The 19,646-nt window shown below is 34.5% G+C and overlaps 1 protein-coding gene across 1 annotated transcript in view; it reads left to right on the top strand.

Moving 5' to 3' along the window:
* SEMA3E (semaphorin 3E) overlaps window positions 1-19,646 on the top strand; it is a 238,496-nt gene that overhangs the window by 193,491 nt on the left and 25,359 nt on the right. Inside the window, exons 6-14 of the mRNA XM_019451311.2 lie at window positions 1,100-1,219; window positions 2,333-2,475; window positions 3,701-3,815; window positions 4,226-4,295; window positions 7,217-7,361; window positions 9,525-9,747; window positions 12,265-12,356; window positions 14,584-14,625; window positions 16,466-16,632. Coding sequence (XP_019306856.2) covers window positions 1,100-1,219; window positions 2,333-2,475; window positions 3,701-3,815; window positions 4,226-4,295; window positions 7,217-7,361; window positions 9,525-9,747; window positions 12,265-12,356; window positions 14,584-14,625; window positions 16,466-16,632 — 1,117 coding nt within the window. The remainder of the gene's footprint in view (window positions 1-1,099; window positions 1,220-2,332; window positions 2,476-3,700; window positions 3,816-4,225; window positions 4,296-7,216; window positions 7,362-9,524; window positions 9,748-12,264; window positions 12,357-14,583; window positions 14,626-16,465; window positions 16,633-19,646) is intronic.

Below are 19,646 nucleotides of genomic sequence, written 5' to 3'. Positions count from 1 at the left end.
GGCACACTGATGATCTTTTGTTGTCCCTTTGACAAAAGAGAACTCCAAGTCCCTATACTTGATATGTGCTGGTCTTCCTCAGTTCCCTGTATCTTTATGTTATTTTTCTATTTGTTATTTTTTTTCCCTTCTTATAAGCTATTTTAATGTCTTGCTTTCTGGCTTTCTGCAAGGACACATTGTCATTTCTTGAAACCAAGGTCACGTTGTCATTTCAAGGAACCATACGTTTGTGGTTCCTTGGTCTGATTTTAGTCTGGGACCTCCACCGCATGTTAGAGCCAACTTCATTCATTCTGACTAATTAAGTTATAAATTCTTTATGCCATTCCTATCTAAGCCACAAACTTAAAATTAAATAACTAATCATATTATACGTGACTTTGTCAGACTTTGTGGTTCCTACACTAAAATCATGTTAACAGAGGGGCACCTGGTGGCTCAATTAGGTGTCCAACTTCAGCTCAGGTCATGATCTCACAGTTCAGGAGTTCAAGCCCCGGGTAGACTCTGTGCTGACAGCTCTGAGCCTGGAGCCTGCTTTGGATTCTGCGTCTCCCCCTATCTCTGTCCCTCTCCTGCTCACACTCTGTCTCTCAAAAATAAATAAACATTAAAAAAATTTTTGAAAAATAAAATTATGTTAATGGAAGCAATTTCTTGTTCCAAGGATTCGAGTTAGCTGACTTGCATATAGTACCAATAATAATGATAATACCTTCATATGAAGGCTAAAAGAAGTTTAATAAAATAAGGTGAATCACATTACTTATCAAATACTCATATAGGTCTTAGTATATGTTGGATGTTCTTTGAAGTGCTTTACTCTTTATAATACTTTTGAGTGCTATTCCTATTTGTATGTGAGGAAACTGAGACACAGGTAGGTTAAGCACCTAGCCCAAGTTCACACAGCTAGTAAGTGGTCGAGTCAGGATTCCAAGCCTGGCAATATGAATATACCATCCATGCTCTTATATTAATTCCATAGGCTGTATGTGCAGTAAACCTGGATATGTTTACTGTAATTGTGGCTTATATATGGCCGTCAGATCCAGAAACAAATACTGACTTCTTTTTAACTGACGTTTCCCTGTAGGTAGTGAATTGTTTGCTGGCCTCTACAGTGACTACTGGGGCAGAGATGCCGCGATCTTCCGGAGCATGGGTCGATTGGCTCATATTCGCACCGAGCATGACGACGAGCGCCTGTTAAAAGGTGGGGTTGAGGAGAAAAGAGTATGTAAATCAGAACTGAAAACAAGTGTAGAACTCATGAGAAACTTGCCATGTTTTGATAATAGTAATAATACAAATGCCATTGATAGTGTTTTACAAATTTAAGGATTTTTTTATTAGTAGTGTTCTTGAAAATCTGCAATTATACATGTAACATTTTATATCAAAATGGATTGACATTATTATAAAACCATGTTACCCCCATAACAATACTTAGAAATCAGAATTTAAATGGAGAAAACCAACTAAATACATGAAAAGCAAAAAAATCCTTTCATCTAGTAAGTAGCTTTGTTTTCTCTTGTCAGTTGGTATAATTTTGGATGAATTGATTCCATTGTTTTGTTTTAATAGGATCACATTGTGTTTAGAGACAAATTAAACCCTAGGAAAATCAGTAGCCATTCATTGATAGAATTCTTTATAAGGAATAATGTTTATATTTGGGCACCCTGACCTATCCAGAGATTAAAGCATCATTTAATAGTGAGTGTTTTTGTTATTTTTAGCCTTTTTATTAACCTTTAGTCATTACTGGCAGCATGTTACCATTAAAATATTTGACATACCGTATCAGTCAAGGGGGTTCACTCAGATCCCTTAGACTACAAACAGAAAGACTTAAAATACATTTGCTACCTTAAAATGGTCTTCCGTGAGCTACCCTGATAGATAACATATGAACTTAAAAAATTGATAAACTTCTCTATTAAAACTTCTCTATTAGGTATTTATGTTGACTTTTTATATATTTGGGAGGAAATTTATGCAGATGATCACCCTCATGCCCCTAATCTGTTCTTTGAATGAATTTTAAAGTATGCTGTTTCAAACTGATTTTTCCTTTTGTGACTCTTATTTTCCTATTAAAATTGCCTCTAATAGTTCCAAACAAAATGTTAGTTTGTGAAGAGAATGGAGATATCTACATGATTTTAATGTGCATACAACATTTAAAGGAAATAACTTTATTTCTTCATGAAATGTTGAAAGTTACACTGAAGTATTTGTGTGATATGTAATATATTAGAATAACCTTGTCATTTTCTTATAATAGCTGTTTTACTTTTCTTCTACTTTTTTATACCTGTAGAACCAAAATTTGTAGGTTCATATATGATTCCTGACAATGAAGACCGAGATGACAACAAAGTGTATTTCTTTTTTACCGAGAAGGCCCTAGAGGCAGAAAACAGTGCCCACGCAATTTACACCAGAGTGGGGCGACTCTGTGTGGTGAGGACTGCCTTTCTCTCTCATCCGTGTGCTTAGCTCACAGTTTATCGTCAGGCCTTGGTCATTTGTTTGTTTGTTTTTTATTTTTTTAAGTTTCTTTTTAAGTTTTGTAAGTTGATTTACTTGATAGAGCAAGAGAGAGAGAGCGTGAGCAGGGGAGGGCCACAGAGAGAGGGAGAGAGAGAATTCCAAGCAGGCTCTGCGCTGTTAGCACAGAGCTTGACACAGGACTTGAACTCACGAACTGCGAGATAGTGACTTGAGCCAAAATCCAGAGATAGACGTTTAATGGACTGAGCCACCTAGGTGTCCCAGTAGGCTTTCTACTATAAAATACTTTCTAGTATTCTGTAGGCTGCCTAAAATCAGTATTTGCTGTCTAATAATTATACTTCACATCTCCTGAAGGTTTTATATTGTTTTTTTTTTTTTACATTCATTTATTTTTGAGGGTGGGGGGAGAGAGAGAGAGAGAGAGAGAGAGAGAGAATCCCAAGCAAGTTCTGCACTGTCATCACAGAGCCTGATGTGGGGCTCAGTCCCATAAACCATGAGATCATGACCTGAGCTGAAATCAAGAGTTGGACACTTAACCAACAGATAGGCTGTTGGGAGACATTCAAAATCAACTGAAGGAGCAATATATATTGACAGATTGCTAATAATATTACAGCTGTTAAGTTACTTTGATATTTCAGAATAAATTTAAGAAGAAAGTTATAAATACATATGTATAGCCATGGATGTACATTTGTGTGTATATATGTGTGCAAACATATAGGTATGGTGTATGCATATGTATGTGTATGTAATTCAAGATTTTTCTAAAAGAAAAAAATAATGGTGCTTTTTCTGAGATAAGCAGATTATTTATCAATAAAATAATGTTAAAGGTTACTGTATTATGATACCATATTTATCAATAAATAATATTGAAGGTTACCGTTACCAGTGCTTTACATAAGAAACACCAGTCTATTAGCATTCTTTAACACCTGGAAAGTATATTTAATGGACAGAGTAAAAGTATACTAACCAGGCGGAAGGTGGAAATCTCAAAGAATGCTTATGGGGAAATGCATCTGTGGTATTATTTGAGGATTAGGCTCCAATTTCCAGATTAAATAAAAAAGCTACAACTCTTGCCATCTGCCTGTTTAATATTGCAGAATTTGTTGTTAAAAAGTTCTTTTGGTACTCATTTGCATGATTTTGTTTGTCACAGAATGATGTAGGAGGACAGAGAATACTGGTCAATAAGTGGAGCACGTTCCTCAAAGCAAGACTCGTTTGCTCAGTACCAGGAATGAATGGAATTGACACATATTTTGATGAATTAGGTAAATCTTACTGAATTGAAAGAACTAAATGTTACCCTTTGATGTTTGTTCCCCTCGATAAACCCTCACTATCTCATTTATGGAGACTTGCTTCGTGCAGTGTGCAAGTTTCCGTTCTTCTCATTTTGGCCAGGTCCACATGGTGGGGTCAAAGGAGTTGCAGGAACAGGAGATCCCTCTGTGTAGCTTACAGTTAGCACCTCGTTCCTTCCGTAAGGCCCAGCCTCAGAGTCATTCTGAATAGCCAAGTATTTCACTTTTTTGTGATTTGGTCAGGGTCGTATGACCGTGTATGGAAAGACATTGATATCTTATATCTGTAATGGATTCTAAGCTACTTTATGTCAATATATTTTCTTTTACATGCAAAGAGGACTACAAAAACTAATGTAATGGACTTTAATTTTCAGAGGATATTTTCTTGCTACATACCAGAGATCCTAAGAACCCAGTGATATTTGGACTCTTTAACACTACCAGGTGAGAAATGCATATGGTCAATAAAAACGTTATGAAACAAAATATGCCTTACCCTTTCATGGTGTCTGTAAATTGGAAATACCGTTGACCCATTGTCATTGTCTCTGTCTCTTTTGTATGTCACCAATTTCTCTTTGTTCTCATGTTTGCAAGTTTTCTTTCATTTTTAAAGCCATGATCTCAATTCAGATCTGCGTGTCTGTTTGAAGCACCCCAGCATCCTTCTGTGCTCAGTATCCTAATTTCCTCCCTCTCTGACATACAACAGAATGATTTTCTTCTCATATAGTTTATAAGCTCTGAGTTTGGGGTTATAGAGGGTAGAATAATTACTTTAATTGTCATATAGTTTTCTGAGTCAGGTTTTCAAACGTCTTTGTCAACTGTTACTCAGTTTTGGAAGTTTTTCCTCTGGCTCTCTGATGTTATGCTTTTTAGATTATACATTGACAGAATCCATGGGTCCCATTACTATGATTTTATTTACCCACCTCTCTTGCTTTAAATGACTGTCTTCCAACACTGGTTTATATCAGTTCACCAGTACTTGTCAGTTGCCATCTATAAAAAATACTCCTTGATTCCTTAATCAAGAGCTCTTAAATAGAGCACTCTCTCTTATGCTCACTCTCTTACTCAGGCTGTCCCAGTCCTATGTGGATTCACAGAGAACATGTATTTATGATTTGCTTTCCATGTTTTAAATTTAAATAAGATGTTGAAGTTTAGGGCCTAGAATCTATTACTTTTCTCTTTAACATGTTTTATTTTATGTCCATTGAGGAGTGTTGGGAAAAATGAAATACTACTTCATGTGTGGCAGTACATGAATGAAAAAATATTACTAACATCAGTTTTGGTTGAAAGTTTACACATATAATTTCTTGAGTGTGTCTTTCCAGATAGGAGAGACTGGAGCCGAAATGACTGGAATGAGAAGTAAAGAATATCCCTCAATTATCTAGACAAGGATAGAATGACAGAACTCACTTCCTCTTTTGCACTGCACTGGTCTTCAGCTATGTTGTAATTTTTACCTTGCTTGTTCTGGATCTCTCCACAAAGTTGTTTGTTTTTTTCAGCAGGTGATTTCTTATGGTCACTTTGAAAAAAAAATAATAAAGTTCTTTTGATAAATATTGTGCAATTGTAAGGAGACCTTCTCTTCAGCAGAGAAATATGGAAACAATTTTGCTATCAGTTCTTCCTTGATGCAAAGAAAATTAGTGAATGTAGATTGGAAGTTGTCACAGTCCACAGTCCTCACTTTTTTTTTTTTAACTTCATCTTCGCTTTCATGCCTGTAAGGAATTTAGACGTTGCATTCTAATCCCATGGTTTTATAATAAATAAAAGCTATGGGATAACCAGAATAGTTTTTCCACAGGTTAGTATGATCACTTGTACGGTACTTTCCTAAATGATAGCATAATGGAACTGTCTAGATTTCAAAGACAACACATTATTTTTTCCCATAATTTCAATTTTGACTGTTCATTTTTTACATAAATCTGAGGAAAAGGTGTCCCAGCTGTTACCTGACTTAAAGGTTGATATTTGTAGCATAGTGATCAAAGGTTTATTGCCACTTTAGTTGGGAGACTATCTCTGGTTTTCTCACTATTGGAGGCATTTCCAATTGCTTCAAGGTGTGTTATAAAATGTGTGAATTGATGTCCTAAGACAGTAACATAACTGCTGCTCTACCGGTGTCTCAGAGTATAGGAACTTTTACGTTTATAAAGAACTATGTGTTGTTGAAACTATGTGTTGAAAGCACTTTCACAAACATTAATTATTTTGCTTCTCACAGTGAGGAGGCTGGGGAAATGTTTGAATTTGTTCAGATAATACCAAATTAAGAAATATGGCCATATTTTTTAAACAAATTATTTAAAAATGTCCTTTTTGCAGAAATTTATCACAAATGTCCCCAGTAAAACTCATTGTAGTCAACTGGTGTCTTTATCCTTTATAAGTAGAACTTTTTATTAAAAAAAAATGATTCTAATTGCTGATAGTTCTGGAGGTAAAGATTCTGAGTTTTATATAATTTAAGTAATTTTCCCAAAATTAATCTAGTGTAATCCAGTCATCTTTCCACTCTAGTGCAGTTTCAGTGACCTGGAAGTCACTGGAGAAGGGAACATACAGCAAGCTTATTAATGCCTGTATGACCTAACATAAAGAATGGAACAAAGTCCCAAAGTTTCATGAGACTTTAACTTGTTATTTAATCATATACATTGAGAAATCAAATAAAATTTGAACGGAATTAGCAATACTAACAGCGTAGTGATTAGGTGAGCACTGTCTACTCAGAATATGAAACAGCATACAAGGAGATAAAGCTTAAGATGAATAATTCAGGGGCACCTGAGTGGTTCATTCATGTAAGCATCTGACTTTTGATTTTGGCTCAGGTCATGATCTCACGGTTCCTGAGACGGAGCCCTGCATGGGGCTCTGTGCTGACAGCACAGAGCCTGCTTGGGATTCTCTCTCTCCCTCTCCCTCTGCCCCTCCCCTGCTCATGCTCTCTCCCTGTCTCAAAATAAATAAACTTTAAAAAAATGAGTAATTCAACTTGGGAATGAATCTTTTTAAATATTCAGGCGATATTTTCCTTAAAAAAATATAAAGACACAATATAAGATTTAGAAATTAAGTGAGGTGACAAGTGTCACTTTTTTTAGTCTAACCGTGCCATTTTCAGTTTCTTGTAATAAGGTAAAGAAACGGTAAGTTTTAGAGTTCCAGTACTTGAAATATTGCAGTAGTTCATATTTGTAGAATATCCTGTACTTAAGATGTTGCAACTGTTTTATCCAAAAGACTTTATCCTTATTTCTGTAGTCTGAAGGATTTGATTGGATGACTGCTAGTCAGCTCCAGTATAGTAATTGTCTTTTTTTTTCCAGTAACATATTTAGGGGGCATGCAATATGTGTCTATCATATGTCTAGCATCCGGGCAGCCTTTAATGGACCATATGCACATAAGGAAGGACCTGAATACCACTGGTCACTCTATGAAGGAAAAGTCCCTTACCCAAGACCTGGTTCTGTAAGTTTAGACATTGAACAAAGTATTCTTAGGTTTTAAAGGCTCTTTTAGTAATATTTTATTCAGTGTTTCAGATGCTTTACAAAACTTGCATTAAACAATTAAGAAATTCTACACCTAAAAATGTGCTTCATTACTTGCATGGTAAAGAAATACCACTTCTTGTATCTGGTTGTACGCTTTTTATTTAATGGAAAAAAAAATCTACAGTGAGAACATCTAAGCAGCCTGATAAAGTACAGATTGTCATTGATATTTTGGCTAAGTAGCCCCAAAAGCAAATTTATTTTTGAGATAACTGGTGAACACAGAAACATCCAGTAAAGAGAGTATCCTATTCCTACATTTCTTCAGAAGAACTGGTGCACATAGAATTTCCAAGCGTGAGAAAGTTACCATGTATTCACATCCTAATATTTGAGTCAGCCTCCAAGTTCCCCCAGCCACACTTTCTCCTTTCTTCTCACTTTAGCATCACTGAATTAAGCTTTTTCTCTACCTTACCAGTATACTTAGCATCTCATTCAGCATCCTTCCTGGCTCTTAGAAGGAAAATGCCAATACAAAAGTGCTCCTAGAGTTCCAGAAGTTTCACCACTCACCTGTGAACTCATGCAGCTGACATTCTCCCTGATTAGCCAAGCTTTTGTGCTTTTACTTACATGTGTATCTAAAAACGATGATGCCGATGACAATGATGATGAATTTGTGTCATGTGTCCTGTGCAAAACTATGTTGGAAAAATGTCAGCTCATTGTATGTGCTCACAGACCACGGAGAACAAACATTTAACTTGTCATACAAGTCAAAAGTCTACACTTTTTCTTGAGCAGCTGGTGAAAACCCATCGCTGTGCTCATTCCACAAGTACTTGCAAGTCAAGTAGAAACCATTTTTGCAGAGCCAAAATTCAAAGTGGAAACAAACCTTACCTCCATTAACAAGTGTAAAGCTTTACCATTTCAATCATTCTCACTAGCTTAAAATTATTACTTCCAGTAAGACATAAAGTATACTTTATTTCACTCTATTGATTGAAATTACAATTTAAATGGAGAAAACCCACTCCTGTGGCTTTGCTGGAAATGCTTCTTGAAACCACATGGTATTAAAGGAGATTTGGAGGAAGTGACTGGTTACTGAACTGCTTCCAGGCTGGTCCAGAATGTTTCCAATTATGTATCATGTAAGTACACTCCAGTGAAAAATTCAGGCCAAATTAAGAAATATGACCTGAATTTTAAAACAGACCATTAAAAATGCCCTCTTTGCAGAATCTGATTACTACACTACTGTATTTATACTCTAAAGTGGAAAATTCTTTATCAACATAATCATTGCAATTGCTGCTGATTCTGGAGGGAAATATACGAAATAAGGGAGTGCTTAATAACAAGCATGAATCAACACACTTAAAGGTATTCCAAGAAGTTACTTAGGTGCTGTTGAACATTTATATTTAGAGTCAATAAATTAAGAATTTAAGCATGTTTTTGCATATATTTCTCACTTTCTCAATTTATTGTGTTGAATCCATACAGAAATAATATAAATTCATGCAGATTACAGTAGAATGGAGAGGGTTTTTTTTTCCCTGAATTAACACTGACAGAATTTAAACAGTTTTCTTTGTTACAGCACTAAGATTGTATAGTCAGTGAGTCTACTGAAACCATCACCAATCATATTATCTTAGTCTCAATAATGGGAAAACTGTTTTGTGCAATTGTGATCCTTAATTCGGGAGGAGGATTTAGCACAACAAAGAGGCTTTTGCTCTGTTATAAGCAATACATGGTTTATCTTCAAAACTTAAATTACAACGTGAAAAATTTAAAAATTTCAGAAAATGGGAAATAATAACAGTATTTATGATGATACTCATTTTTACCACCTTCAAATTGTACAGTATTAAATATACTTCACTTTCCCAAGATTTCACTGCTTTCTGTATTTTTTCTAGTGCTGCGTGTTTGGGATGATTCAGTCTTTATTTGCAATTGTTAATGCAGATTTTATTTCTCTAATGAAGGATATGTGGTTACTAAGTATTTCTAACTGCAATTAATTCATTGAACACATCCAGTTTTCTGTTTGTTTTCATAATTGATGCAAATTTGCTCTTTATGCGTAAGACAAAAATATTATCCACTTGTATTGCAGTGTGCCAGCAAAGTTAATGGTGGGAGGTACGGAACCACCAAAGACTATCCTGATGAAGCCATCCGATTTGCAAGAAGCCATCCACTTATGTACCAGCCCATAAAACCTGCCCATAAAAAACCAATCCTGGTAAAAACAGATGGAAGATATAACCTGAAACAAATAGCAGTGGATCGAGTGGAAGCTGAGGATGGCCAATATGATGTCTTGTTTATTGGGACAGGTAAAGAGATTACAAAGTACTGAGATGCATGTACTGAATCTTAAAATCATTAACATTATTAATATTTTTAAAACCTATCAACAAATCTATTAATCCATTAGCCCATTTGTACACTGCTTTTTTTTTTTTAAATGTTTTTATTTATTTTTGAGAGAGAGAGAAAGACACAGAATCTAAAGCAGGCTCCAGGCTCTGAGCTGTCAGCACAGAGCCCAACATGGGGCTCAAACTCACAAACCACAAGATCATGACCTCAGCCGAGGTCAGACACTTAACCAACTGAGCCACCCAAGTGCCCCTGCACACTGCTTTTTCTCTGCAGTGGAAGAGAGGATTTGAAGCGGTTACAGCCCATAATTCTTGATACACAGTCAATATCCTTGAATAAATGGATTAGGATTAATTGATTTTCATAAACAGCATTGGTTCCAGACAGAACTTCTCCTAGAGGAAATAGGCTGCCATAGCAAGTATGGTTCTGCCCTCAGTCCCCAGATCCCTTCCCGCCTTTGGCTGTTAAGTAAGGTCTCAAGATTTGTTAAACAGCTTGGGACAGTAACTTCACCTGAGTCTATAATCACAACACTGCTTATCAGGCCCCATCAGAATCATCCATTTGTACAAAAATGGGCCATTTGTTACCCATAATGGAGGCAAACTTTTAGAGCAAAATTATAATCTCCTGCATTAATAAAACAAAGAAATATGCTGAAAAGGGACATTTTCAAATAAATATATAACTTTAATTCCATACATACAGCTTGTGGAAGAGAATTTGAAATCTTTGAAACTTTTGGCATTTGGATAATAGATAAAAATTCTGTCAAGTACTTTAAAAATCTATAGACATTTAAAAAATCTTTTAAATTATTTTGTTTTTTTTTTTAATATACATTATAATCATTGCTATAGCAATTGGTATTTAGAAGAGTAAGCATCCTACCACACATAACTTTAATCACAGACATAATTCTACAGAGACATTGCATATACTTAGATCAGGAACCAGAATATGATACTAATATTGGTGCTTGGGCTTCTCCACTCACACTTTTTTAAAAAGCAAAGATTTCAGTAAGGAAACCTTCATCTGATTTGCAGAAATTGATCTCTGGTGTAGGCTGTATTTTATCCTTATTTTAGGAGGTTAATGTTCATGATATTCTCTGCACTGCAGATTCAAGATTAACAAAGTGTCACGTTTCTTTAACAGACTTCAAATTACTTGGCCATGAATTCACTCATAATGACATTAATAGAGCTTTTTCTTTTCAAGTTTCATAAGTAAGAAAAATATTTGATAAAAATTAATCATGGGAAAAGCTTTGTTATTTTTAACATATTTATGACCTGGAAAAGTACCGGTCATAAACAGTATATCAGTCCAAGTCTGTTTTTAGAAATACTTTCTTGTTAGATTGACCAAAGCTATTTGAGAGAATTCCAGAAATATCAGATAAATATTTATGCTATCATGTAAATGATTTTTAACTCAAAGATACCATCATATTGAGCCACGGCTTTTCAACACAAAAGAAGATATTTGATGAATGTGTGGTGAGTACATTGGAAAGTCTCACAAATGATAATGATTTTTCCCTGTGCTTTAATATTGTGTGGGTGTGTATAAAATACTGTATATAGGAAGGGTCTTTATTGCAAGTCACTAGTTGCAAATTAATAATTTGAGTTTCATCTTTGTGTTTTGCTTGATATAATAATTTTAAGGTGTTATGTATTGTTGGCTTAAAAATTATAGTTTGGATTCCTTTTCATGTATTAGATAGGTAATTGTTACTCTTTTTATTTTAATCAAATTTTATTAACCCACCCTCATGATTTGGTAATTTTTAAACAAACTGCTTAGATACCATAGAAATTCTTAGACGAGCACCTTCAAAGTGCTTATTTTTCCTGAGCTATTTTTAGCACTACACCACATTATTCTTACAAGCAAATTAGTGTCTTATTAAAATTTTTATTGGAAAGAACAAGCTCAGAATATCAAGTATAATAAAAATTAGGTGAAATTTTAAATTATGAATTTAAATTTATAAAATTATTGATAATTACGGAAGTTAAATGATTAGTATGGGAGGACTTATGCTGTTCTCTCAGTAGTATATACTTGCCATTTTTCTTATTAAAAGTGTATATATATGTAATATAGTACCAGATATAATTGTATATATATTAATATATTTTGATTTCTCAGTCTTTAATTGAGTTTCTGAATCACATTATTTGAAAAATAATTACATATTATTTGGTCTTATTTCTTAGCCAGACATACAGTTATTTTTTTGCCCTTTTATTTTTATTTTAATTTTTATTTTTTTGCCATTTTAAAATATGAATGTATGAGTGGTCATATTGTTTTAACTAACAATGAGTAAAATTTTCATACATCTAGATCTCAAATCTTACTCAAATTCATAGGTGCTGCATGGTTTTTAATTGTTTGAAAACCAGATTGTGATAAGCTTCTGGTTTATCTCTTCTTTTGCTTTCTTACAGATAATGGAATTGTACTGAAAGTAATCACGATTTATAACCAAGAAACAGAATCAATGGAAGAAGTAATTCTAGAAGAACTTCAGATATTCAAGGTATTTTTAGTAAAAAAATAAAATGAAATGAAATAGCCAACATTTATGTATTAACAATTGCCAATGAGTTGCAAATATTAAAGATGCTGGCTCACTTTTTTTTTTCTTCTAACAGGTATGTTGTGAATTCAGAGTGAATCTGAAGTGAGAAATGGTTTAAAATCCTGATGCATCTGTTTGATTATTGTACACTATTCAAATGAAAATGCTAATATTAACCTAGCTAGCATGAACTGTGACTTAAAGAAATAACACATACCACATACGAATTCCAGAATCATTATCGCAGAGTCTCATTTTACAAATGTACTGTCAACACAGACAAAGCAGTAGGTTTCATATTGTGCACATTGGGATATGATAAGCATATCACTTTTTATTACAACATAGCAATTACACAAAGAATTTACTAAAAAAGAGAAAACTGCAAAATGATAATGGGAGGATTAGACATGACAAAAACAACTGTATGCATACACACACACACACACACACACACACACACACACAGACTCAAGCTTCAATATTTAAGGCAGTTATGGTCTTTAGAATCACCATGAACACTAAATTAGTGAATACTGACTGATGCTCCTATGGGAAATAGAAGGTTACGTTCCTGTGAGCCTCTAGTCACAACATTTTTGTCAACTGATCAATATATAGCATTGTTCTTTTTGTGTTTTTATATAGACACCTTATATCATATATAGTTTATTAACTAACATTGAACTTTGTTCCACAGCACTATAACTCATGCCTGAACAAATCTTATTTAACACATGTATTTTCCCACAATGCACATCACAGCCTTTTGAAGCTTAGAAACACTATACAGTGCTTCAACACTTTGCTTAAAGGCTGTTTTAAACATCAAAATTGCCAACACAAAGCACGAAATAGACCATCGAAAGGACGCTTGTTTACAATACAAAAGCTGAAACAAGAAGGCAGAGTGTTGCAATGATTGACCTCTGTTGCGGTCATACTTATAGGGCAACTAAAATGTATTGCTTCTGTGTGCCTGCATATGTCCATGAATGACCACAGGACACCATAAGTATTAATGAAGGGGTTACAAATAAATTTAAGCAATTCAGAAAATTTGCAAAAAAAAAAAAACAGTCTGTAAATTATTAAGATTGACTGTATGTGTATGTAATGAATATGTATGAAAATATCTTTATTGATAAAAAACAGTTCATTTCACCTTAGCTGTCCTGGAGATTAGATTCCCCATAGCTGCACCCAAAGCTGACCATGTTCCTATCTCAACCAGAGCAGCTATGTTTTTGTCTATCTTGCATATTGGATTTCTATGTAAGATTTCATTTCACAATAGTGACCATAGCTACTATATTAGGAGCCTTCCCCCATAGTATCTTGTTTATATCAACACTAAAAAACATTATCACTTGAATGAATAAATAAGTGCATGTATGCATGAATAAAGTGTTCTATAGTTTAAAATACTGAAAAAAAATATTGACACGGGATCAAATTTTCTCTTTCAAAAAATAATTCTTTGAAGGATAATCATCCATCGTGTAGATCCCACCTGCCTCTTGCTTGTCTGCTTGCAGAATCCTTCTGAGTTGTGGTACTCATTAGAGACCCTCTAGTTTTAATCACCAACCCTAAAATAACACACAGGCTCTCAAAACATTGTGATAGATTTTCTTTCCTCTGGTGCACTTCTAAGGCAATGAAGTTATTCATCTTTCTCAGAGCATCCTGGGTTCATAGTGTTTGACCACAATAACTCCCAACAGAAAAGTATTCTGATTAGACTTGGATTAAAACAATTAAAGATCACATGGTTTGCTAATAATAACACCAATTGAAAGACATAACTGTTTCACTTCTACTGGTTCAAATTGTAAGAAAGAATGCTGTGCCTTTATTATTTTATTTAGAGATATTTGGGTTTCCCAAACAAGAGTAATATTCAAACCCAAATACAAAAATTACATTTCAGAAACAAATGGTAAGCTACTTAGATTAGCCACTACTTTTTTCATCTTACATATCTGTTCTACTCCATTAAAAAGATTTTTTTTAAAGAAAGCTATATTTTAATGTAATTATGTTTTCCTATTGATTTGCTAAAATGAAAGCCATGGACTAGCATAGAACCACTCACATACCTAATAGGAGTTCAGATGATTACAACCATATTAAGGTATATTCCTATATTTCTTTAATAACAACTTTTAAAAATGTCTTGCAGGATCCAGTTCCTATTATTTCTATGGAGATTTCTTCAAAGAGAGTAAGTTGTGTGTATGTGTTTGTGTTCTATATGTGAGTAAAGGCAAGAATGAAGAGCGTAAGTACATGTGTTTATACATAAACAAGTTACAGTTGTATTCTAGTAAAAATACATAGTGGTTTACATGTAATAGGTTTCTTTATTTTCTCTTATTGGAGGAAAGTACATGAGAGTAGATTTATCTCTATAATCATGATACGATGTTATTCTGTAATTTTTTTGTTAACATTTTTAAGGGCAAAAATAACGGTAATGATGGTAACACAAAAGAATGTGCAGTGAAACACAAACTCCTCTCCACTTTACTAGAACCAGTTACTGGTGAAACTTTTTCCAGAAGTAGTTGGTACATATATTACCTCAAATTTATATATAAATAACCATTTATGTTTAGGCAAACAAGAACATGCAACGTTCATTGCTCTGCTACTTATATTTTCTTCACAACAGATCTTACAGTTGATTCCATGTCATTCTCTCTGTATGTATCTTCATTACTCTTTTAAATGTTTAGTGTTAATGTGCACTGTTGGTTGGAGTGTAAATTGCTACAGCCAATATGGAAAACAGTGCAGAGTTTCCTCAATTTATTAAAAATAGAACCAGCATATGATTAAGCAGTGTCATTTCTGGGTATTTATCCAAAGGAAACAAAGTACTCACTCTGGAAGCCATCTGCACCCATGTTTATTGCAGTATTATTTACCATGGCCAAGACATGGAAACAACCTTAAGTGCCATCAATGGATGAATGGATAGAGAAAATGATGTATATATGTGGAATATTGGAACATTATTCAGCCACAAAAAAGAAGGAAATCCTTCCATTTGTGACAATGTGAATGGACCTTGAGGGCATTGTGCTAAGTGAAATAAATCGAAGAAATACAAAAACCATACAAACTTACTGATATGTGGAATTAAAACACACAAAACAACAACAGAAAACGAATTCATGAATAGGACAGTTTGGCAGCTCCCAGAGGCAGGGGATGGGAAATGGGCAAAATGTGGAGGCGATCCTAAGGTACAAACTTCTAGTTACAAAGGAAGACCTGGGGATGTAATGTATGCCATGGTGATTATACTAAATAATACCCTAATACTTATTTGAAAAGTTTTCACCACACAAGAACAACTCTACCTGTGTGTTGAAGAGTGTTAACCAGACTTATTATGTTGATCATTTCCCAATATGCAAATATGGAATCATTATGTATACACTGAAACTAATATAATGTTATTTGTTAATTACATCTCAGTTTAAAATATGAAACAACAGGGGCGCTTGGTGGCTCAGTCAGTTGAGCATCTGCCTTCGGCTCAGGTCATGATCTCACAGTTTGTGAGTTCGAGCCCCACATTGGGCTCTCTGCTGACAGCTCAGAGACTGGAGCCTGGTTCAGATTCTGTGTCGCACTGTCTCTCTCTGCCCCTCCCACACTCATTCTCTCTCTCAGAAATAAATTTAAAAAAACATTAAGAAAAAATTTTTTAAAAAAGATGCAACAACAAAAGAGCATTTACTTATCCAGTCTGTTATTGGACATTCCTCCAGGTCTTTTAAAAAGACCTACAGCGTTAACTGATGAGTCTTTCTATTTAGATAACAAAAGAAGAGCCAGCTTCCTAAGATTTTGTCAAGCTCAGTTAAGCAGTTTTGTTGCTCGAGCTTCCAGGTCTATAGGAGTATTTCACATCTTAGAAAAATGGAAGTATCGGTGTTCCATTATCCATCCTCAGTAACTGCGGTAATTTAAATGAATATTCACAGAGGTGAAGATCACTGAGAGTTCTGTCCAATTCTACTAGTGGCCTCTCTGTTCTTTGATGTCTCTAGCAACAGCTGTATATCGGATCTGCTTCTGCCGTGGCCCAAGTGAGATTCCATCAGTGTGACATGTATGGAAGTGCTTGTGCTGATTGCTGCCTGGCTCGAGACCCATACTGTGCCTGGGATGGCATATCCTGTTCCCGGTATTACCCAACGGGCACTCATGCAAAAAGGTGAGAGAGTCCTCGAGGGGATATTTACCTTGTTTAGAAAACCCATAATATTTCTTAAAATATTTTTCTTTCTGCACACGTTCCATGAAAATACCCATGTTATTTTTGTTTGAAAAATCCATCATAGTAATGTTCTGTTCATAATATAAGCTTTGAAAGTTGAATTTTCCCTGAAAATAACTCCTGTCAATTACTGTGTGGAGATTGGAGTGGAGCATGCTGCTGAGTCCTTTTTCTTTACTCATGTTTGAATCGACTCTTCTCCCTCCTGACGGTTTTCCTTCAAGACATGAAACCAGTTTGGGTAAACTTAAAATGTGGAAATGGCAAGGCACCACACATGAGAGATTCAAAGACTTAAAAGAAAAATAAATAAATTCTAAAATACATCCTGCATTCGCCCCGTGTCCTCTCAACCAGCTGGTCTTCATTTATTTCATTTTGAAAGTGAATATTTTAACTCCTAGGCAAATGCATGACCTGTATAATTAATGAAATGTGTGATTTAATTCAACACAAATGAAAGGTACTTAAAGACTTCCAAACTCTAATGTCTACAATTCAGCGAGGTCATTGCCACTTGTAAGAGAAGGTAAATCCCAGTATACTTTGAACAGGAAATCTTGAAGTCCAGAAAGTATTTTGAAGGTTGGAGATCTTCCCTCACTTGAGCCATATGAAATTGTTCATTCTTTGGGGGACAACATAAAGGAAGATATTTTTATTTATTATAGAATGAGCAATTTTTTTTTCTCCTAGTCAAGTGACAGAAGACAATATAAAGCAAAAACAGAACTGTGTATAGTTTCCTTACTGAAAATTAATTTTTATTAATTTCACTAATTTTGATTCTTCCACTGTGGGTTACTTCAAACCTTTTTAAAAATCTAATCCACCTTAATATAGTTGTTATTTTTATAAGTTCACATATATAGTAGAATCTCATTTTTAATAAATGTAGCCACGAATTCAGAAGTTTTGTTAACTTGACATTGGTTACATTAACATTCACTCCAATGTTATATATTATATACTTAATGAAATCATTATATACTTAATGAAAGTACGTAATAAACAGATAGTGAAAAGAAACTTTGAGGGGACATTTGTAAACTAAACTTACCAACCATTTTAAAGAACTGAGCAAGGAGCACCTGGGTGGCTTAGTCGGTTAAGCGTCTGACTTCAGCTCAGGTCATGATCTCATGGTCGTGGGTTCGAGCCCCATGTCAGGCTCTGTGCTGACAGCGCAGAGCCTGGAGCCTGTTACAGATTCTGTGTCTCCCCTCTCTCTGTTCCTCCCTCATTCATACTCTCTCTCTGTCTCTCAAAAATAGGTAAAAGTTAAAAAAAAAAAAAGTGAGCAAATTAATGGATCTTGTACAAATGCTTATTAATATTTAAAAACTCTTGTTAAAGAATATAGCCATGTTACTATGTAAAAATACTGTTCAATGATTTATTCACCCATTATGCTAACTACTGTACTATGTGCGAGGAGTATGAAGAAGAGGTCAGTACTCCTTGGCTGCAGGATCAGAACCTAAAGTGGAGAATGGAATTGGAAATAAGAATGATAGCAGGTCACTACTGAGCACTTACCACGTATAAGGTACTGAACTAAGTGCAATATCCATTATATAGTATTTGATTTTCAAAATAACTCAACCTTTGAGCTCAGTCTTGTAGTTAGAAATATGAGTCTAGTTAAAGGGAATTTATATAAAAGGCATAGAATGGTCAGGGAAAACCATGTATTTCCATAGGTTAGGAGTAAAGTAGCTGGTTTGAAGGGTGGAAAGGTCATTTCACCAAAAATAATACAATTAATTATTTTATTGTTATTAGCAACAATAATAATGTTTGCAAGACTTGAATCAAATACTTATGAATTACAAGTATTGTATTTTGTTATTGTAATAACATGCAGTAGGGTTGATGAATTCTAAGTGAGCAGTTTCCAAAGCTAAATATTTCTTGATACATGATGCATCTTATTAGAGTAGATATCCACAAGCTTGATAATATATTTATAAAGGGTGGACAAAAAGTTATTTAGTACAAGTTAAATGAAGGGGCAAAATCTTAGGAAGGAGCACAATGTTTGAGTCAGGAGCTGCTGTGCTCATAAATGAATTAGTTCAGTTCAGTGACATGTAATGGAGATCTTTCCATGGTGTCAGATTCTTTTGAACCATCATCCACCCCTGGAGGAGAACATTTTGGATAGGCTCCAGCACACTAAGGGAAAATAGTTTGCTTTTATAGCAGGTCGTTTTTGCTTCAGACCTGACGAGCAGCAGAAATCGAAAACTAGTCATTAAAATAAATACTTTTCTGTTCACAGAGTGAAAATGAGTCAACAGAGAAAAAACACTAATTCACAATCCAAACCACTTGTTTAAAATAGTCTTCCAAAATACACTATAAGTTATAGAGCTAAATCTTTTACTTCCCCTTGCTCTCGCATTTTGTCTATTTCCGGTGTTCTCTTAAAAAGTTTCTAAGTGGCAAGAGATACAAGAAAAATACGCGACTTTGAGAATAAAAGGCCACTTTGATTAACCTTTCTAAAAGTCCTGAACACTTATAGTCTTTTTAAAACCCTGAAATAAAAGACAGTTATATTAACATAGCATAAAATGAACTGAAACCTTGTTGGGGGATGTGATACCTTTTTTTAAAATGCATTCTTTTTCAGTGAATTTAAGCAAAACTTTTGCATGCTTCTTATCCACATCTCTTATCTAGAACTATCTGATTCCATCTCCCCTCACTTTCACATCATTTGTGTAATAAACCTGATACATACAACATTTCTTCAAAGTAGAAACTATTTCCCATTTCACAGATTTATCCCTGCTCCATTATTCTTTAATGCTCAGTAAACTTTACATTCCCAGGACCAAAACAATACTTAATGGAGTGAGAGATCAACAACAGTGGCATAATTCTTACCCAGATCTGCTCTCAGTTATACATAGCTGTGTACATGCTAGTGTAACACGATAAAC

The sequence above is a fragment of the Panthera pardus genome, unplaced genomic scaffold, assembly GCF_024362965.1.
Source record: "Panthera pardus isolate Hobbes unplaced genomic scaffold, ASM2436296v1 HiC_scaffold_8, whole genome shotgun sequence".
Lineage (NCBI taxonomy): Eukaryota > Metazoa > Chordata > Mammalia > Carnivora > Felidae > Panthera > Panthera pardus.
Note: the sequence above shows the minus strand (reverse complement) of the source record. Positions and strands in the feature narration are given on the sequence as shown.